General features: G+C 37.0%; 1 protein-coding gene and 1 long non-coding RNA gene across 8 annotated transcripts in view; one reads left to right on the top strand and one right to left on the bottom strand.

Annotated features, from left to right (window-relative positions):
- Positions 1–22,893, top strand: part of LOC147799757 (uncharacterized) — a 108,079-nt gene that overhangs the window by 58,078 nt on the left and 27,108 nt on the right. The window lies entirely within an intron of this gene.
- The window catches only part of LOC110981066 (triple functional domain protein-like), an 85,096-nt gene that overhangs the window by 55,562 nt on the left and 6,641 nt on the right, over positions 1–22,893 (bottom strand). For 3 of the 7 annotated variants that reach the window (XM_087134255.1, XM_087134258.1, XM_087134261.1), the window contains exon 1: positions 9,643–9,999. The exons of 2 other annotated variants lie outside the window; for them this stretch is intronic. In XM_087134255.1, coding sequence (XP_086990381.1) covers positions 9,643–9,715 — 73 coding nt within the window. In that variant the 5' untranslated portion in view covers positions 9,716–9,999. Of the gene's footprint in view, positions 1–9,319; positions 9,508–9,642; positions 10,000–22,893 lie in introns of those variants that run through there. 2 more of the 7 variants (XM_087134260.1, XM_087134257.1) reach the window with 2 other exon arrangements.

Genomic DNA, 22,893 nt, shown 5'->3' with positions numbered 1-22,893 from the left:
TACTTGGCTCTGTACATTTAAGTCTTAGTTCTATTCTATGTCCAGCAGGAGTGTCTTTGGCAGTCTTAACCAAGTCTTGGCGCAGTTGTTTCTTCTTCATGAATACCTTGAGCGATTTGCCACAGACAAGAATTAATGTCCAACTTTTAATGAAGTGTGCATCGAGTTGTTTCGTGTTGTGCATTTTTGTAAATTTTAAAAAGATGACAAGCTCATTGTACATTTAGAAGTTACTTATTGCAAGTCATTTGAACCAGGATGTAACAAACTTGGTTGAAAATTTAATCCTGTGTACAAACAGATGCTTGTTCACAGAACACACCTTCCCTCCATGACTTAGCTCAAACTCTACTCGTACACTGAGACCAGGGTTTTTGTTTTCCTTATTTGGTTTAAACATGCAAACTCTTCATGCATTAATAAGCCATATCTGGAACCCAGGAATGTCCGAAAACCATAAGAAATTTACATATCAACAGGTTTGTTGGGACTTGGGCAAGGAGAATCCAGTAAAAGATTTTTTTGGGGGGAGGGGTGTAAAATAGACTGGGGATGATGATTAATAGTTTGTTCATGATTTCAAGGCACTGATGTCCCCCCCCACCCATCACAAGTTCAGGCCAACATCTACAATGCTACTTTCACACAGATTTGACCCATTGTTAATATCAATGGTAAATTCACCACGAGTACAAATTGGAAAACAGAAGCCGGGGAAATGACATACAGTCTTCACAACGCTGGTTACACAAGAGTGCTTTCAATGTAGAAATACCTGCAATTCAATGGGTCTCTTGAAAGCAAAACCCTGTTCTTTGACAACAGTAAAACGAACAAGCATTCTGTCCGAGAGAATAAGTCATTCCATCAACTGAGGCAAGTCGAGGGACAGCAACAACTTGCTACAAAGAATACACTTTTTTAGTCAACCAATCAGTCAGTCAGCCATTCATTACAAACCCTCTGAGTGCGTGCGCACCTCACTACCGTCAGAATTCTCCTACATGTAGTCAAACAGTCTACTCCACTCTTTTTCTCACCTTTCTTAATTGGAGTTTAAAGCCAAACCTGTTCAATCATTCCAGAGTACCATGGGACTTCAATCCAGCAAGAGGAATTACATTGCTCATTCATATGAGTACTTTTTATAGAAAAAAAAACACAAAGGTTTTCAGTCCTTAATTAACATTCACAAAGACCTCTCCAGTGGATTATACAAATGAAATGAAAAGAAATGAGCCAATTTAAGTACATGTACTACTATACATCTTCCATTTGGAAATAGTCAATATACATTAATTCTCATTTTGAGCACGCCTATTGCAAAATTGCATATGACTAATCCACAGAGTTTGCTATACAGTGCTCAAAATTCATGCTTGATTATTCTGCATATTAGCAAACGTGACACAAATTCATCCAACCATGAACCTTCGGTAACACTGCACAAAGCATATCATCCACATGCAATTGTGCGTGAACTGAAGGTCACTATTAAGTACATACATACTGCTTGAATCTTGATATTACCTGACCCATAATTTGTTACATTTAACATGCATTTCTATTTTTTTAGCATATCAACTGAAGAATTGACACCAGTGACAAGAATTATAAAGGATAATTTACAAAAAATGTAAAGATGTGAAAAAATGTATCCAACAGCAAGCAACATTATCATTTCATTTTCAAATCTTGCTGTAAGGAAATCTGGGAATTCAAACAAAATGACTTTATTTAGAAACATGACTGCTAAAGAACTTATCTAATAGGTTATATAGGAATGAAATCATTATCAAATATGTAAATAAGGTCCAAACAGAGTGCCAGGTTAGGAAGAATACAAACTTGTAAATTTGGAGTTTTTTGCTTTCAAATGGTCATATTTTCAAAACCTGTGAGATATCAACTTTGTTAACTACGTGTATTATAAGAACCTGGCCTAAAATCTCCTTGCATCCCATGGGGTCTGTCACAGTTGCATCTACACAGACAAAAGGAAGGGAAAATCCATTCACCTCTGGATTCACCAAGGTCCAAACTTTATGGCTTCTCTTCTTCAAGATGTTGTTTATTTTTAAGTACAACAACCGCTGTGCCCTTTATTCTCTATTGATGATAACAGACATGGATGAAAAGTGGGAGGAAGCTTTGGGCAAATTCCTGACTACTGGAGAGGAATACTTGATGGGACATTTGCATGAGAGTTTGTTTGCATCCTCTGAATCAAGAGTTTCAGTATGTGGTAAATAGGGCAGTAAATCCTGTCAAAGGAAAGAAAATACTTTTGGTGTAGAAGGAACTGGTTGGGAGGAGAATGGAGAAGGAATGAGACTTGTATGCACAGGAACCACCACGTCACCACCTGCAGAGATTAGCCTCTAATTTAAACCTGCACAGAGTTCTAATCCGATCCATTTTTGATTCCACTTTGCTCAATGAAGCGGTAAGACCAAGCTTTAAAGATTCAATCATGGGTGAAATGTTTGGAGAAGGTATGGAGACTGCAGGTTAATGATAAAAATATAAGGGTCACAGGTCTTCAGTCCTCAATCCTCCGATTTCAATATGATTTTACATACACCTTAGGGAGTTAGGGTTAAACCAGCATATACCAGATGCAAACCTACCAGATGCAAACCATGACAAAGAGGAGGTGAAATTTTCAGACTCAGTGTAGAGTAATAATTCAACACTGGATTCTTCTTTACACTCAAATATACCTACAGGTCAGCAGAAATTTATAATGTTAAGCTAATAATGTTCATGATGCCAGGGCCATGTTTTGGCGACCCCTAACGAGAAACGTGTGTGATGTCAAAGTCATAACCAGGAACATATTAAGGGTGGCCCATAAAAACAAACACTCAAAAATGTATACGTCATTTGACAAAGGCAAGCAAGAGGAAGCAGATGACAGTCGATGAATATCGTTTTAACTCAACATTGGGCATGTTTCTCACCAGTGCTGCTTTCTCTTTTCACGTACATTCTAGAAGAAAGTACTGTATCTCTTTGCTTTGCTGCATATAACAACAAATTTGGAAATGTATAATCCACTCATTTCAGGGCTGACAAAAACTGTTTGTTAATTTTCTGCCATTTTGAAACAGCGCTGAACCAACTCCAACTTTCGGTTTGAGTTCGATCAGAACAATGACATCACAGAGGCATAACTGAAGTCGTGAAAACACTTAACCAATGACCAAAGCTGAAACAAGATCATGCTTCGGGTTGGCAAAACACGCCCCTGGAGAGGTTTGTCAACAGCTACCAACCCAACAGTCTGTACACTCAACAGTGTGTTGCATTCGGTTTAAACTGAGTTAGTTGAAATCAAAATGCGAAAGTGGCAATTTCTGACGTATGCAGTTCATCCAAACTATTCAAGCACATACCTAATTTGGAGGATCTGTTAGGCTGAGTAAATATTTGTTTTAATAGTCCTCACTCTTTCTAAACAAACATTATTTTGGGCAGATTGTGCTAACGTAAATAGCAGTGAGGTTCAGACAGCTGGTTCTTCCATTTGACACCTATTCCAGGAATACATGATTCCAATAACCAGTCCTGGCAGTACTAAATACCACATGCCCTGCCAGCTCAGTACATGTGACCACACTCACTTGGAAAGAATGCAAGTTTGATATCATCAACACGACACTCGTTAATCTTTGGCACCTAGCTATGACAATTCCAGCAACTTAAACATTATTTCATTTCATAAGTTAATCATGTAACCCATTAAAACCACAGATCCAATGTGAACATAACAGTGCACTGACACAGCAATGTGGAATATTCTCAGTACTGGGCTCAAGTCTAAATTCACTTTTTTTTCCCTTTGGAACCTGTTCAGAAATTTGACCTAGATGTAAGGTATAGTACCTGTGCCATGTGGTGAATGAGACACTGGTGGTAAGTATACTCAAGTTGCATGGTCAACAGGAAGTGATCAGATAGATAGCAGTGGGAAGCCACTGACTTAAAATCTCAGTTCTTGCTCTGGTTAGAGTCTGTCATCAAGGATTTCAGCTTTGACACCAACTACTGCAAAGTTAATTTCCCGCTTCATTCACTCATTTATTTTACGTATACAAAAGAAAACCACCAGAAAATTCCACTCATGGGGTAGCAATATGGATTCAACATACTTTATCATAATCTACAAGAATTTCAGCATGCAGCCCTAGACAGTATATCTCTAAGGCTCTATGGTGTAAATGGGTGACCAGATAAGAAATCATTACTGCATTGGCACAGTGCTTTAGAGCAGATGGTGTGTATGCTTTCAAAGTATGAGTGCAGTGGTACCACATTCATGGTGTCTCCTTGGACAAGTCTATTTGGCAAAGTGGCAAAGTTTGAACCATCTCTGACCTATTTTGGGTTCTACTCCCCTTATTCTACACCTCTCCCACCCCCAACTTGCCAACACGCCTAGCTTCCAATGTCATCTGGGCAAAGCTCAATTCAACTCCAAAGGCAAACCCATAGTCAGAGCACATAGTGAGTGATTATTAAAATCCACTGTGATTGTGAATGAAAAGAATGGTACATGTACATGCTAGGCATTTCAAAGGTTGGTACGGAAGCCAGTATCTCTGAATGAAATTCATATCATGCCCTGTACACACACATTTCATTAATAGAACAGTTAACACTGAAAAGTAATATGATTTATTTGTTGCCGCCCTGCTTACTATTATTACTAGTGTTAAATGTCACCCATGACAATTTCATTGAATTGCCCGCACAAATTATGCCACGTATTTGGACCTGTACGCCAAACTGCTTATTATGCAAACTGTTAGTAAATTCAAACTAAGGCTGTAGCACAGCCCATATGTTTGTCAGTAAGGCTCCCTGGTTATTTGTCCTGAAATGAAAACCAGATGCCCAACCTTATGGCTGACACTTCATTCAGCACAGACAGTGTGCTAACCTAACGTTTATTTCACAGCAAAGAAATCAATGCCTACAGCTGCAAGGACTTTTTAGAAAGGCAGTAATAATTCTTATGAGCTACAATTCTGTCTCTGAAATTGGTGCAGCCTGCAGGAGAGATAGTTGTGTCAGTATGACAATACCAGAAAACATGGACCAACATCTTGAATGTAATTCACAAAATGTGTACCAATCAATTTCAACCAGTAGCTGAATATGGTGTAGAAAAGTTACATGCACTTTGATATTTTGCTGAGAAATATTAACACTTAAAATTGCACAAAACTTTAGCTTAGTCAACCCAATTTAAAAGAGAATTTATTTTGTGAGCTTCGCAACTTTTTGTAGTAAACTTCATGAAATTGAAGTGGCTTTTGTTATTACAATAAAACACTCATATTTTATCTTCATTTAATAAAATACGACTGGAACCAAGTTGACAGTACATTTTGCACAACATGTATATTTTGAGAAATTATTCTGATTTCAGAGAGAAAGTCCGATTCCTGACAGAAAGTCTGTTTACTGACGTATAAAAAACTTTCCTGTTAAAATCACTCTTAACAAAAAACATCGATATCAAATATAAAAAAAGGTTTTAGGACACATTTTACCAAATATGCATATATTTAAAACCTTAAAAACTGTTTACAGAGTACAACCAGGGCGGAAACATAATAAGATACCAAGAAAAAACTTCTGGTATTAGTTGATTAAGACATTTGAAGAGTTACCACAGTTAATAATTATGCACACAAAATTCAAGTAAAAATTTTAGATTTTAGAGCCAAAGACTAAAACAAATAATTGGACCATCCCTATTTCACTGTCATCTGGCATGGAAACAGCAAGGAAAGGAAGACATTAATACATCATGCTGATCAGATATACCGATTAAGTATCGCGACATGATTTCAACTGTCACTCATAACTGTCACACAAAAATGGTTAAACTCAATTCACCCTCGGCGGAGAGAAAAAAAAAATTGTTGGAAGTAATTCCTACATGTGCTTTAGTTCATACTGAGTAAGCAACATGTCCGACATCAACAGCTTGCCACAAAGCAGTGATTCAGACCCCCCCATTTCTCCTTACTGTACAATCAAAGGAGAGATGCTAGTCTAGCATATGACGTGGGTCATACGTAAAATGGACGTGCCTTGTATACTAAAAATAACCATCCACAGCCTGTGCATCTCTGCTTGTGTTTGTTCATACGCTCGATCTTTGGACAGAGTCTTCATCACCTAGACACCACACGATGATGATCTAATTTTGGTTAACAATTCCAATGGATTTTTTTTTCAACAATTCAGAGAAAGAAGAGTAATTTTTGGAGTCTGAACACATGTTGATAGTCATGCTTTTGAGAACTTCTAGAAAATACGGAGTGAGGTTTTTCTCACTAAAGATTGTTCAGTTAAATTGAAGTGCCAATCCCATATTCCCATTTCATTACAAGCAATACCCAATTTTCCACACAAACATAACACCATGCACAAGTCTTTGTCTCCACTTTGCAAAATAATTTCATAAATTAATTCAGTTAAACTGCATTTGAAATTTCAGGGTCATGCTACCAAAGATAAAAGTAAACATGCGAATTCATCTTTCGAATGAATCCGGTCACTTTGGTTTAGGAGCCTCGGACATCAAAGGCAAACAGAATCGTGTAAGTGTCCTATCATACATCCTAAAAATAATATTGAAGGTAGATAGGTACACCTTTTGTTTGGCCAGTAATATGAGGGTAGATGGTGGTGAGTTATTCTCATTTTGGAACAGTTAGCAACCGATATTAACAGATTTTAATGAGTCACGTGTTGATACTCATATCAACATAGTTAAATCACTGGTTGAGTGGTTGAAGAACTTCAGAATTCTGAAAGCAGATTGTTGTGGGTCCAACTACACAAAAACAGGCTCCTTTTTAAGACCAACCAGCTTTAAAAAATGAAATAATAATGATAAGAATAATACAACTATACAGGATAATGCATGCAACAATTAGGTTCTGTTGCTGGTACAGCTGTATATGCAGTTTTTAATTAATGTCCTCAAATAAAAGATGCAGGTTCTGCATGATGTGCTTGGTAGGGTGATCACACATGGTTTTTTTTTGCTTGACCCTGTGAAAGAGCTGACACTGCTTCAAAATGCTTCATTTTTTTTTTCAAAAGTCTCACACGTGTTCCACTGACCATACCAAAATGCCTTAGGCCTACCAACCTGAATTCATTAAGTATATCCTCAAAGCATTTGTTAGGCCTAGGCATAATGTAAATAAAAATTTTCTGTCATGTTTTTGCAATCTATCAAGCAGAAGGCATTCTTGTCCTCTATCCAATCTTCCTCAGCAACACCACATTGACATATTCTAAGAAACCTATCATGAACTAAAAAGAAAACAAATGTAAAATCTTCCAACGCATAAACAGTCTGAAGCATTCCATTCCTAATTGTTTTTAAAAAAAACTTTCCGCACTTCTGATCTTAAACCAATACTGATGTTAAACCAATAAGCCATAGTCAGAATTGTTATGAACTAGATACTTACGCCTAGCCAAGTCATGGTACTTCAGCCCTGAAAACTGAACGAATCTGATTTTTTTTCACATGGCTCACAGCAATAAATATCATGATTAACATTCCAACATAGGAAGAACAAGACAGAAAGTATGACCAAAAAAAAGTCAAAGCATGATTTAGATGTTATCCGTGGTGTTTGAACAGGGCCCTCTCAAATGGAGACTTGTGTGAATGGTAAAGAAATCCAGCACCATAAAAGTGTATATTTACACAAACTCTGGAATTCAAAATAAACAAACAAGGAACCTCTGCACTAGAGCCCCTAAATCTCTCCACTGACATGAAAAGCTAGGCTGTGATTGTAATCAAAGTATTTTACACAGAAGGGTGGAATTCAAGAATACACTGAAGTCGGAATTTCATCATTTAGGTATCAGTAGGTTTGTAATGGAGGCCTAAATACATTTAATAAGACACAGGGTGAAAAATCAGGCCAAGTTGAAAAATGTGTCTTGTCCATTTTTTGTTCTTTAGCAGGAGGTTGTGGGTTCGAGTCCCACCCAAGTACATTTGTGTTTTTTTCACAAGCCTTTGGGGGCATACACTGAGTATACAGTGTTAAAATACATGTCGGGCAGGGCAAAAATCCAAAATTAATTTCCACTTTTTGATGTTGAGAAAACAGAGGAGGTAGCCATGCTTTTTACCCTCGCTAACTTTTCCAAGATTGTGAATAGGTATTTTGCTGGCCACTTCTGCTAATACTTTTGTGTCTGCAAAAAAGGGAGCAGCTGCTTAAATTGTATTGTTAGAAACAATTCAAGTCAAAATACGTTGAAAATTTCACAAAATACAAAAACAATAAAGGGGGGATTAGTCAGCCTTGTGGAGTCAATTACACTGTCAATAAATGCCAAGCACCTGTAACTTAAGCAATTATCCCTTAGGAATAGTTAAATAATTCAAGGTCATTCTGATTGGTGAGTTTACAGCAGTCTATGCAAGCATTTATTTCAAATGTGTCATAAGGAGGCTGCAAAAACTTCTTTGACCTCATATCAGAGGGAACACCAAGGATGAACTTATATCTCTAATCAAGTAGTTAGCCTTTTGACTTGTTTTCAACAGAGTGGCATTAAGTGTTCACTATCCCAGCATATTTGTTGATAGATTATGACACTCTCAAGAAAGTGCAATCCTGGAGCTTGTACTTTATGGATTAAATGTTTGTAAAATTTTCTCTTTACTACAGACTCTTGTTTGGCTACATCACAAGCACCATTTTTGCCAACCATAGTTGGCAAATCTACTGGTTGAAAAACAAAAAAAAAAAACCATAAGAATAATCTATAAAGTGTTACAAAAATTATGAAACTACTAAAACACTACAAAGTAAATATTTGTATTAACTTCTAAAACAGAAATTCCTTGCAATTATAACCACAATGGAAAATGTGCATTTGAGGCAGAAATCATTGCCAACAAGACTGAATTTTCTGCAAAAGGTGGTGTAAGTTTGTAAATAATTTTTTCCCAACTCCATGTTTCACACATATGATAAGCATATCATGCAGTTAATCCCACACAAGATACTCAACTTGCTTGACTTTCACATTACCCCCAAATAAGAAAATATTCCTTTAGTTTCAACGAGACATCTACTGCAATTTTTGCTTTCTATGGATGATTACATTGGGCAAAGACCAACACCCCAAAGAAAAATATACCATGAGGATGTGGGCATAAATTGAACAGTGAAACAACAAAATTTAACTCAGACAGGATACATAATTTTCCACGCTAAGTGCAAGAATATTTCCAGATCAGACAGCATGAACTCACCCTTTGATGCAACAATTTTTAGTATTGAGTTACAGGTTGTTGACTGCATTAATTTCAGGATGCACAGAATGCAGCCCACACATCTGCAGCAGACAATGTAATGTCATGACTGTGCATTACTGCACACAATCATTAGGTACAATAGGTAAATATTCACACCTGTAAGTGGCCATTTGCTAATCACGTGAAACCAGACACAGGCTACATGTATGTCTGCTACACAGAGAGCCTCTCTCTCTCGCCAAAAAAAAAAAAAAAAAAAGAAGACGGATGACAGCATCATCAAGAAGGACCTCAAAGAAGAAAAGATGAAGATGACATACCTTTCTTCCCAAGCATCCTTCGGAAGGAACGTCTGAGCCTAGTGCCACGATTACCATGATTATTTCCCTCCATTTTGGATTATTGAGTGTAGGGAAAAAAGCTGAAGATCATCTACTTGTCTACATCCATGCATGTGAGGCTGCAGGTGAAATGCTTCTTCTTTTAATTGTTATTGCTGAAAATGTGCTACCCGTGCCTGTGTGTATAGTGATGAGATGTATATTTTTTAAGTTGCTATACCCGCCTTGCATTGTACATGTACATGTAGAGAACTGAGTGTGCATAGTACTACCGTGCGATAGTGGCTGACTATCTCTCTGCCAATGTATATGCAAGCATTATAATTCTACCATCTGTCCTCAGTTGTTCCCCTTGACTATGTGGCCGATCCAGTCTGTAGCCTTACTCCCTCTGTAGTGAGGGTGCTGCAGCCTTTGCCTATGTTAATCAGGTTAGATGATGCTATATGATGAGCAATTGATGGTCTGGAGCTTCAACTTGCGGTTTGTGACCATACCACAGTGCTAAGGGAGGTATCCAACCAGCAAAGGTCTTCTTGTTCTGGCTTTTTTCTGCAATTCCCCCACGGGAATCCACATCAGCTTTCTAAGGTTTAATTCACAAACGAAATCTGAGCACTTTTTAGTGATAATTGACTAAACTAATTAGAAGTTGAAACAACTACTTGAACTCATTCTCAAGATTTAGGAATGTGGTCTTGTCGTGGATTACGAGTAGAGTCAATTTTATCAACAGCACCCTTAGATTGGAATTTTCTCACCCATCTCTATCAGTACATCTGTATAATTCACAAAAGGGCAATCTATTAAGAGCTTCCACTGCACAAGGTGATGATGAAGGGTTTCTTTGCCATGCTCTGAGTAATTTGTAAAATGTGGAGAAACTATTGGAGTGGTGTGGAATATATTGTGTTCCTATTCTACAATACTGTTTCAGTAAGAGAACACCAAGAAATAGTAATATGCATGTTCTACAGCACCTGTAATATTACTTGGTTTATACATGTAGCGAATAGCACAGTGTTTTCCTTTTCCCTTTGTTTTAATTGATTGGGTACCAATCATCATTTGACAGGTGGAAGGGCAATCGGGTACATGTTTCTTTTTCTCACACAACTTATCACAATGCAACAAATGGCTTAATTGTGTCCTCATGCCAGCACCTGAAATTTATTGAATACTTGCAAATTTCATAAATATTGATTTTGAGCCATTTTTAATAATTGACAGCTAACACAATGCTATTTGAACAAAGATTTTTGTTTAAAGCCAAGAAGTTAAAATCAGCTGCCACACTACAAACTCACGCTATTTTCTGGCTTCAGGTTAAGGGAGGAAAGGTCAATTAAGCCACGTAGGTCAGTTCATGTCACATACTATCAGGACTTCAAGATCCCTAGCTTAATTGCTCCATACAGCTCCCATACATGTTTTCTCCATCTACAACAAACAGCAAGACTGTCATTTCAAGTGATAATGAATCGTTGACCTGATTAATTTGGGCAATACTAACGATTGTTAAACAGGTTTAGATCGTGGAGATCAGCCACAAATAAATATGATTAACTCTCCATAGAAATCAGCGGTAGTGGTGGAGAAGCAAAATCATCTCATGAAATTCAGACGCAGGAATTCTACATCTTCAGATGGATATACCTGTATTTGGGGGGCAAGGGACAGCCACTTCCAGCCAATTCACTTCTGCTAAGTACAATCTGTGGAATTCAATGACTATAAAAAAATGGAGGTTTTCAACAAGCAATGTCTTGAGGGTGTCAATTCCAAAATTAACATTTGATTCTTTGCACAGAAAAATGTCTGCAAAGAAACAACTAAACAAGACCAGGGACAAAAGAAATATCGGGGTTTTTCTGAAATTTATAAAAATTACATTATGATTAGGACAATTTTAGTGTTTAACACCTCATAAAACACTTCATATGAATAATCGAGTCATATGAGTCTAATATGAATGTGAAAGCAGATTCATAATCACTGAGCATTCCAAACAGTATGCATCACTATGAAAGTTTGCATTTATAAATATGTACTTGTTATGGGACAGCTTAAAACCATAAACCTCTACAGTAAATCTGTACTTTTTTATCACTCCCAGTAAAGCAAGCATCCTGTGTACTTTCAAACATGACAGCAATTATTTATCTCATTCATTTACAGATATTTGTGTCAACATTTAAGATGAACTAGGTTGAGGTGCCTCCATGGTTGAGGTGAACTTTTTTTGACATTAAGCCATCATTTACATTTATCTCTGAATTATGGCAAAGGGTTTGGTAATAGAGAACCAGTACCAGGGACTTAAGAGCCCTCTTCCCTAGATCGGCTTGCGATCTTTAAATTACGTTCAGCCAAATAAATCACACTCTAATTATAATTCGGTTCCAGCGTTGCCCTGGCAGACTCATTTTATAAATACGGATGCAGGCTTTGCTTGTGTCACCCTCCAATGTAGAGGGGAAAGACAGGAAAGTTAGAACCAACAAATACAGAAGGGGACTTTGACCTGAGTAGCTCAGGCAAAATGTCATCTCATTCAATACAAATTATTGGGGCTTTATTAGTGACTGGTTGTTTATTGTACTTGCTGGCAGTATTGAAGTTAACGGCACTCCAGTGGCAGCAGACAGTTTAATTCTTCATTTATACTCATGTACGTGTGCAGATGTGCTAAATATTTGATTCGATTGTTAGTTCAGATTGATGAAAAAGAACTGTGGAATAATTTTGACAGAAATTAGATGTCTGAAGATGTTGGAGATGGACAGTCATTTCTGTACAACAGGCTAGTATTTTTTTCTTTACAAAGTCAAAGCTAAACTTAAGAAAGACAAGGAAATTTTTGGAAAGAAATGACAATCCATAAGAAGAGTCCAACTTATAGAAAGTGTGATTCTGTAAGTTTACTGCAATGTGTTAGGGTAAGGTAAGCAATTTAGCATTAGATACTCAAGAACACTTTCCACGTTTGAAGGCGAATTGAAAAGAGTCTGAATAAGGACCAAGATGTGCTACTTTGAACTCATCACATCAAGACAATGCATAGCCATAACAGTCCCAAATCCTTCAATTTCAACACACCCTACATACACCACTACATTACACCCTAGGGCGTCAGGGTTAAACAATAATTCGCTTTGCAAATATCTTTAAGAAACAAGAAATATCTGGTCTTCAGTTTAGGTATTACTATGCAAAAACCTCAACCCAACCCACAAGAAATTCTATCTGTTTGTTGTTTGATAAGATCACAGTTACTAGTGTCCAGAAAACGAAGAAAAAAATGCCTTACAGGTAAGATCATTTCAAATGATATGGCCAGCAATCCGACAAACATATCAATGAAAGCACTTAGGTGGTGATTTCAGATGCAATATGAGCAATTAGGTTAGGTAAATCTTGGCACTTTTCTTCCTCTTTTTTCTCCTCCTGTTCCTATCTCTGGGATGAATTAGAGCAGCACACACACCTCTAATTCTACCAGCATGCTGATAAAAATTTATCCTGACACTTTTGTTGATGTAGGCATTGTGTGAAATATCTTTGAATTTGGAGACTGTGAGAGTTAATGAATTCAGAGCATGAATGAAAAAAGGAGACTATCATTTCTAGATAACAAAATGACCACTGTGAAACAAATCAAAGCTGCATGTACAAATCAGATCCATAGGTCAATAAAACATGCTAAATTCCTTAAAACATTTTAAATGGATTTTGGCAAGGCTGAGAGAAAATTCTTTGTCCGCCACTTACTCATAATGAATGGAGCCATCTAGCGAAGTCAAGACCTTTTTGCATTACCTGGTGCCCATCTCATGCTGCCAAATCGTATAAATTCACCACCGTAGCTGTTTCCATGGCAATGCTGTCATGTGAGTCCAGATGGGTGGGTATTAGGCAGATATTTCCAAAGATACTCTTTGCGGGGTCGTCAAGGGGCTTATTGATTTTTTCCCTTCCAAACGCAAATGTGACTAAAAAAATGTTGATTGATTTAGTTGTCTGGGCCACAGATTGCACACTGTGTATATTTGACAAAGGAGAAAGTGTAGGTTGGAACAAGTACATTAGCTAGTGAAATCCTGTTAATTATGAAAATCAGAAAGTGGCTTATTTTCATTTAGATCTTCTCCATCTTAAAATTTACAAGTGTGGAGAATCCGGCCATCATTGAATAGGCCTGCCATGGTACATGTATGTTAATTAAGAATTCCAGAATTTCAGTAGCTTACTCTGGCCTCACTTAATACAATCTCACAAGAAAAACAAAACAAAATCAATCCCCCCCAAAAAATAAAAGGAAGAGATAAAAACTGCAAATATGCAAATCAGCTTTCTGGGAAAATGTTGTCCTGCCAGGAATAAAAATGCGAATTACACATTTGTGTGACACAAAAAAGTAGCATTTCTGATAAAAATGACACAATCTTTCAGAAAAAAAAGTTTATTTAAGTGGCATTATAAATTTAAAACACAGCAAGTTCTAAAGAGGTGACATTTCTACCCTAGATACTACATACAAAGGATGCAATCAACCAACAAAATAAACATACCTGACCTTAAAGCCTATAGAAATCAATTCACTATGAATATTCCTTCACAGATAAAGTGAAAATACAACCACATCAGTCATAAAACATTCATCTAGCCCAAAAAGACAAAAGTCGAACTAATCAGTGGCAATTATAAAATAAAATTCCATCTCTCCTATTGATATATTAGTTAAGATGGCCATGTCTTTCTTTCCCTTTGCAAATTTTCCTGACATGCATGGTTAAGGCATCCACTATGAAAACACATAATGGGTATCACCACTCCAGGCATATATTATCCTGAACAAGCCAGAGAGAGAGAGAGAGACAGAGAGAGAGACGAGAGAGCCAATGACTGCATACATGCCATGCCAACGTGTGCCTTCCTAATTCAAATATATGCAGGGTTAGGTTGGCCACTGCTTCAGGTTAATACTGAGGAATAAATGCTGGCATATTCCAGCTATGGTGATACACACCCACAGTTAGAAGTCTACAGTTATTCAGAATCAAATAATCTTGTCTGTGTTTTTACTTGAAACCATACTGCCTTGCAGGTATACTAACCTAGAATTCCACCCCCAAATTTACGGGAAGAAATTTGGAGAAACGCGATTAAAAATTTACCCAAGATTACTACTACTAGACACAACAAGAGTGATTAAACAGTCACAGTTTATTTGTTATGACTAACAGTATTCTGTGAATTCTAAAATGACACTTGTTAAAGTGCTTTTTGAATGTCTATTTTGCAATGTTAACAGCCCCGAATCGTTTTAAACAGGAACGCTGCAGAATAAAAAGACAGTATCACTGCACAATCCTGAAAATCAATTAGTAAATCAGGTATCGTCAATGTCAGTTGCTTGCTGAAAACTACTGGTAATTATTCCAAAAAATTCAGAATTTAAAAATGAGTAGAATATAAGCACAGAGTTAAAGCCGATCTTAATGCCATGAATTCCAGCAAACGTCATGCTCAAGGTAGGTTGAATATTTAATGAGAGGTAGCCACGCTACGGCTCTTGATCCACCAGCTTGGCAAATTATTCATGGTTCACGTTAGCATGACATTTACCAAAGCTCCTACAGTGAACCAAGAGAGAGAGACAGAGAAAAAAAAAAATGATCCCTAGTCTCTGGCTGCCAATCTCCTCTGCTCTTACACCTCCTTATGCTTTGTTCTCAGTGGAGGATGGAGGGAGGGAGGAATCAGTGGGGACATGACAACACTGATGGGGTCACTGGGTGACATTAAAGGCTGAGCAGACATGCTTATGGATGAAAAGACAATGTTCTGAAAAGGTCACTGAATAATCATTACAAAGCAGGGGTGGTGACAAGAAGGCGTGGTTGATATACACCACTAGAGGGCACCAAGCTGTATTGATGAAGGCGAAATTGGTATCATGCAATGTCTGAGGAAAAGATTCAGTTGGCAAAAATCAAACAACAGAGGGCCTCCTCCATCAAGTACACTATGGAGTTCACAAACACATTTTAAGAAGCGATGCTAGGAAAATATATGGCATCGTAGTTAATTTGAATAGAGATGAGACCGTAGTAATATGAAGTTAACAGCAGCTTCAATTTGTCAAAAATAACAGGCGATCAGAAAATGCAACAATACTCTGAATTTTTTATGCACTATTCTGGTATTAGGAAATTATGAAGAAAAAAATGCTTCTAACTTTCTTTATTTTTTTGGTACACTGTTAACAAGACAAGCTAAAACATAGTGGCAGGTATTTGATCACATGTTCTACAGGAAATGAATTCAAATATGAACAGCCCATTTGCTACTTTAAAGAAATGATTAAAAAACATGATTGAACACAATTAATACACCCTCGGATATCTGAAATATTTGTGAACTAACTCTACATTAATTATTCGATTGGTCAGCTACTGGTTGATAATCAGATTTTTTTGTTTTAGCTGTGCTTCAAATGAGATGACCAAAACAAGCTTGCTTGACTTGTAACATCTTTCATCACGATTTGCTGGCTGGCCACTGAGGGCAAAGAGCTTGCATATCTTTTTTAAGAGTTTGATTTGTATCAAACTTGGTTTTTAACTATATCTTTTTATTGATATTGTTATTTTTGTTTTGCTCCTTAATTTGGTGTTTCTTGTGCATTTCTAGACTCTTGTGTTCATTTGTCATGGTGCGCTTGTAGACTTCTGTGATTTTTTAACTTAATTTTCAGTGGTATACAAATTATAAAAATTGTCAATGAAAGCATTTATATTTAACAGTTGACTGGAATTGTTATCCTTCCTATTTGTTTATAATGTAAAGCATCTGTAGCACATTTTCAGTGGATCTGGTGATCACTTTCATTATCATCGGTACTGTACTTGAAATTTGAATATTGTTTAAGGAAATGACTGATCAAGCTAATAAAGTCTCAGTCCAGAACTGCACCATACAGCTTCTTCTGCTGAGGAAGGTAATATGCTGATTTCATCTGCTAAATTGAAACTACTGTCACAAAGGTAGGAAAAGATGCATTTCAAGTTCATCTTGACACAAAAACTAAGATTACTTCAACCACAATTGATTAAATTGGGGACAGCAAAGGAAAAAAAAATATGACCTAGAAATGTAAGGCAGACATTTAGCCCTTCGTACACCTGCAACAGAATTTCTCTTTGCATGGCCATGTGTCTTCAGGAATGCTCAGGGCACTCAACATACATTCGTGCAAGGAGAATGGCTCAACCTCATTTTTGCGGAACACCAGGCCCCATTTTATCATTACCATCTTTCTCTAGTGCCTGTTTTTTTCCTCCCCATTACCATGGCAACACACGCAAAAGGAAAGGAAAGATGGCAAGATGGGCGGCAAAAGAGATTGAGAAAGAGCTGGGCAAAACAAAATCAACTGCGATTCGCTTGGCAGTCGTTTGACTTGCGACATATGAGGAAGATTGTTTTCACTTCCGTCACCGAGATTAAAGCGACACAAAGTTTTCATGAATGTCTGCAGGCTGCAATTTTTTTTTTCTGCAGAGAATCTGTGGAAGTCACGAGCAAAAGGCTGACAGGACGGGGCAAGAGTCTATGTCTAGAATATAAAGAGGCAATATTAATGCCTCTCAAAGAGCAAGAGAGCAAACAGGAGGAGGGAGATGATTCCTAGAGTCAGGTTGAGCCTGTTGTCAAAGAGGAATTACAATGATCATCAGTCTTGGAGAAAAATGGACAAAAATTGACAACTGTGTTGCTGTACATACTGATGCAGTCTGGTCGAGGGTGAATATTACGGGGGTAATTACTCATGATTGGTAAACAAAAGAAGTTGGTAATCAGATATGAACATCAAAGGCATTCTCACATCAATGAGCTACAATTGGCACCAACCCTTAACCTTAAAGGGTTATTTCTAGAAAGCTTTCTGACTCTGTTACAAATCCATGAGTACATACTGTGCATATACTGATACATAGGATGGGTTGTGGTCGGGTCCTCTGCCCATCAAAATACTGCAATTGTGGGATATACTCTGGGTAATCAATGCTTGAGGGGCAGGTTCACACACCTGATGTAATCCTGTTATAGTTATGTTGGGTTAGAAATATCTGAAAGAGCTCAAGACATGTCAAGTTTCATGCTCAGCAGGACAGCACTGTGATCAAAGAAAAAGGTCTGACTGGATAGAAAAATATATTTGTGTGTGTGTGAATGATAGTGCTTTCTCCTCATATTCACATTACTATAGCCTCTAGTCATTATTTCAATTCTGCTTGCTCGGACGGGTTACTTCAAACATCCTTACCACAGTTAGCAGTTTCACCTTAAAGGGTTAATAAATAAGGGATGCACTTGTATTGTGAATCTACTCATTTAGCATGCATGTACATGTGTGTACCAATTACAGGATAAAAATACATTTGTATATTGTTATGAAACAAACAAGAAGGAATTAAATCAAAGCAAATTGATATAAATAGAACTAAGATTGCCTGAATTTCTCAGTGCATTCAGCTGCATGAACTATTGCTATAACACTGCTTTCAAACTTAGTCAAGCGAATCTGATGATGATTTTATGGAAATCAGAAAGACGTAAGTGCAGCCTGAATCCACAGAAACATGCTAATAGAAAAAAGCAAGATGTAATTGTTTATCTGATTTGGGCCATTTCACAAAGTGCGCATTCATGTTTCTGAATCTGTTGATGAAAATCTTACACTCAACCCTCACATGCATCGAAAGGGAAATTGTGTTAAAGATAAATAAACAGATGTGCCATCATCCCCTCAAAATTGAATAAGGACGGTTAATGTTTACACCTTGTCTCATTTCAATCAATAATTCCAGGATTAAATTCACTTGAGTTTCCTAGATACTCTCATTAGGAGTGAGGTAATGCGATACCTCTTATTACACCCTGACCCACTGTCTGTCATGGCATCACTATACTAACAGTCTCAAAACCGTTTACACGGCATGATGTACCCACACAGCACGATAAATGGCTCAGACAATATTTGCTTGCCTCGGTAAATATGACTTGCATGGACCAAGTGACCAGACCGCCTGGCAACGGAGTTGGCTCCTTGTCTCCCAAAAATGCAATTTTCAGAAAGGAAAAAAAGACAAGAAAGAAGAACCCTTCTTTCCTGGATAAGGTTGCGTATGTCAGACAATATGAATATGCAAACTGCATTCAGAATTTGTTCTTGTAGTCTGTACATCTCTGGTTATTTCAGCAGTGATGAAGGCCAGAGATTCAAGACTTTAACAGATGCATTATCCAGGCATGTTTATTCAGCCAGTGCTGAGTGCCATCTGTTTGTAATGAAGGAATTTGACAGGAAGAGGGGAAGGATTGAGCACGCACCTCTCCGCCTAGAATACGAGCTCCGAAAGTCTGGCCATACCGGCGGTGCGGGAAAAAAGATGGATGGTGATAGAGGAAGCTCGGCAAACATTGAGATGAAGAAAGTGAAAAGATAGAGGCTACTGTTATTGAGAAAAATGAATTTCATGTCCTTTGTTACTTTGTTGAAACAAAGAAAAAGCTTAAAAAAGGGAAACTAATTTTCCTAAGAAGTACCTTCACTTTTAAATACAGATGATTTAAAAATCTGCTTCCAGCCAATAAACATATTTGGTTTCATTATTGTGTAATGGGCCATAGCCGATGAGATCAAATGAGATAGACTAATAAGGGGGTGTAATCATCTCACAGCACACAAACTACTAATGACTTTAGTTTAGCCTGATTAGAAAACTGTATCTAGAATCCTTAGAAAGAAAACCCACATACCACCAGTTACAGGTCAAGCAATTTTTCCCATCCAAATTTGTATGTCTACCTGCTCGATTGGTATGACTCAAGATGTACATCTTTCCTAAATCCCAGACATAAAGATAGGTAAATAGAGATCCACACAAGGTTCCAGGAACCATCTGGTATTTAAGTCACATTACAGCTTCCCTTGATTGCAAATGTGGTGAAACCTTGCTTCAGAAAACTCTACAAGGAACAGCTGCCTGCCTAAAATAGCCAGGCTTTTAATAAACTACCCAGCCCCTCAATCCATGACATAATACAAGTGATCCTCAGACAAGTCAAGGAAGGGCATCTTCAACTTCTCTTCCCAATTACGGTGTGGAAATTGGGAAAAATCAATCGGCACACTTTCCCTTGCTGGTTAAGAAAGATAACCTGCCGGATCAATTATACGTGCTTATTTATTCCTGTTCACAAACGCCTTACTTCTTTCTTTTTTTTTCTTGAGGAGTTCCTTGTGTTTTATTAGCCAGATAAATTTCAGTATAACATCAGGTAAAGATATCACCACAAAGGTGCAATGCAGGAGAAACTATATGAATCGAGCACATGGGCAAATTTTCACACTGGTTCACCATAAATGTAAAATTTGGTTTGTTAATATATTAACACATCTTTCTGAATTATTAACAAACATAACAGCTTTCAAATATTTAGTTATACATGTTCTGAATATACATCATGCATTCAAGGAAAAACAAATAAAAAAAAAAATCACATTTGTTTGCTAAATCCTGTAAATTTCAAGTAATTACATGCATGTATCACTCTCAACATGCATGGAGTCAGGTGGCTCTTGGATAAAAAACAACAACAATTTGGGGGATATTCCTGTGTCCCCAGGGAAGGTTTAGCCTGCAGTAGCTGGTTGTCTGATGTAAATCTATGCTCATGATGAGGCACTGGAATCAACAAGGCCAAATAGTCCCTGACTTCTCCTGCAGGGGACGGCCAGAGTTATTTTTTACCAGAAGAATGCAAGGGCATGTCTATTTTCAACAAAGCTATTCTGTAAGTGATAAGTCAGCTGTCTTCTTGTCTTCAACAAATTATTCATTTTGAGATGGACTATTATTTGTCTATGTCAATTTAAAAAACTCTACTGAAATAAATTCCCATCCCCATATACATTTTGGGGCTTTCCTGATTTTCAATTATCAAATGAAATCATTTTGTGGTATATTTCAATAAAAAAAATGAAGAGTTATAATGCACATGCATTCAGACCTTACATGTACCTCAAATTACCACAGACTGTTAGTCCAGTATAGAATTCTTCATTCAAGTGTGGCTTGACAGCAGTGACCCTAGTACTTGTGTATGCAGCCTGCAGGTCATTGACATTAATTTTAGGATTAAAGGTAGTGACTTCATTTTATTTTTCAGTGAAAAAAGGTGTAAAAATAGACAAACTGTCAAGGAAGTGTCTGCTTGTAGGGAACAAACTTGCCAAACAGCATGATAGGTAAACTGTTCGACTACCTGTAGAAACAGGTGGACAATGAGATAAAAGTGAGGACATCAAGTCAACAATCCAAAGAAGAATGCACAAATGGGTAGAAGGATTACAGGTACCATACTGGTGTAACTGATCACTTATTTTGCCGATTGTGCAATTGTGTACGATAGATCAAGGGCAATTCCATACAAACGTGGAAATTGGTCACACTGCAACATAAAATAGATCTCATTTTTACTTGTAATTCAAAACAAATGTAAAAAAAAATTAAGTGAGGGAGTAAAAGTCAATAATTTCATGTATATTTCCACTTTCATTTTAAAAAATTTCTTTTGTTTATGAATAACCAATTATAGTAAGGTCAATAACAACATTATCAATTTCCACTGTTCAATTATGTGATCAATTTCAACTACATTTCTATTAATTTGTATGTGTCATGATTAAACTCCCAAGAACGTGAATGGAACAGGAAAGAATATTCCTCCCCTACAAAACAGTACACAGTTACACTGAGTTTTGAATAACTTCATTTAAAAATGAAGAGTTACATGGTTGGAGACTTTAGAATGATGAATAGGCAGAATGTGATCTCTATAGTACCTTTAAGTTGATCAGCTCCAACTTGATGAATGACTCTACAGCAGCCTCCATCTCATTTGCATAGATGTAATTAGCCTTACTCATAAAAACTGATCGCTATTTACCTCGGGGAGGGCTGGGCTGGCATAACCAAATACATGTATAGACATCCACAGTCTGGTTAAATTAACACACTTTGGAAACATGTATGTACATGTACAAGTCATGTGCTTGTTATAAACATCGGGAATCATTTGAAATATTTTATAAGCAAGCATGTATAAAAATACAGCTGGTATTTTGATTGCTGAAACAGCCTATCAATGTATGTTGTTTTAAATGGGATGTGGTTAGGTTACTTGTTTGTACTTACAAGGGACTTATAAAAATGTGAGTGTAGTGGAATAGGAATAAAAAAAGAAACTAAACAAAAACAACATTTAGTAAAACTACAAAATGACATTACAGACTGACATCTTAACATGCTTTATGTGTCTACAGCAGACAAAGAGAATTTAGATCATTTTTATGAAAGCTATTCAATTTTGGTCCGATTCATAACCATAAATTTTGATTTAAAGCATCAATAGATTTTAAACAGCTCTGGAGATTTTAATTTCACAAAAAGGTTTCTTTTCGCTACAGAGGCCTGTACACAAAGGCAGTTTACAGTTTAGTGGGAATGGACCAGAGCCGTATGACAAACACATAAATAACTCAAGGCTAAGACTGGGGAGGGTGTGTGTTTTTGAATTCAATGTCAACAAAATTGGATCAGTCCAATCAATTCTATGCCTGATACAGTGCTGCCCTGTAGCAACACAAATCACAGTACTGATATCACTTGAGATGGGTCGCTCCATGTGTTCTACTCACACCAGGGAAAGTGGAGATATTTTTATCACATAAATCAATATGCCTGGAATGGGAATTTAACAAAATGAAAATGTGCCATTATTTGTGACAGTTTTGCTGCCAACTTTCTGTGTTTTAAAATGCACCCCTTCATGACCAAACAAAACACTTGCTATGAGCAAACAAGCATAACAAAGGCCTATAATTAGAATTAATGACATGAAAAGTGAGAACATGAATAATTGAAAATCAATCTGATTTACGAAAAAGAAGGAAAATGGAGAGCTTGGATGGTTGAGAAATGCCAAATTACTACTCCTCTGTTATGCTGTTATTTTGAAATGGAGTATTGTACCTGTTATTAAGGATAAATGTAGACAGCATTATGAAAGCATTTATCATTCAAGCTAGTTCAGACTTCAAATTATTTACTTCATTCAATACCTTTCAAATATCAACATAATCCTGATAAATTATAG

The sequence above is a fragment of the Acanthaster planci genome, linkage group LG03, assembly GCF_054643075.1.
Source record: "Acanthaster planci isolate LZ-2023a linkage group LG03, COTS_SCS, whole genome shotgun sequence".
Lineage (NCBI taxonomy): Eukaryota > Metazoa > Echinodermata > Asteroidea > Valvatida > Acanthasteridae > Acanthaster > Acanthaster planci.
This window is presented reverse-complemented; position numbering and strand designations above follow the sequence as displayed.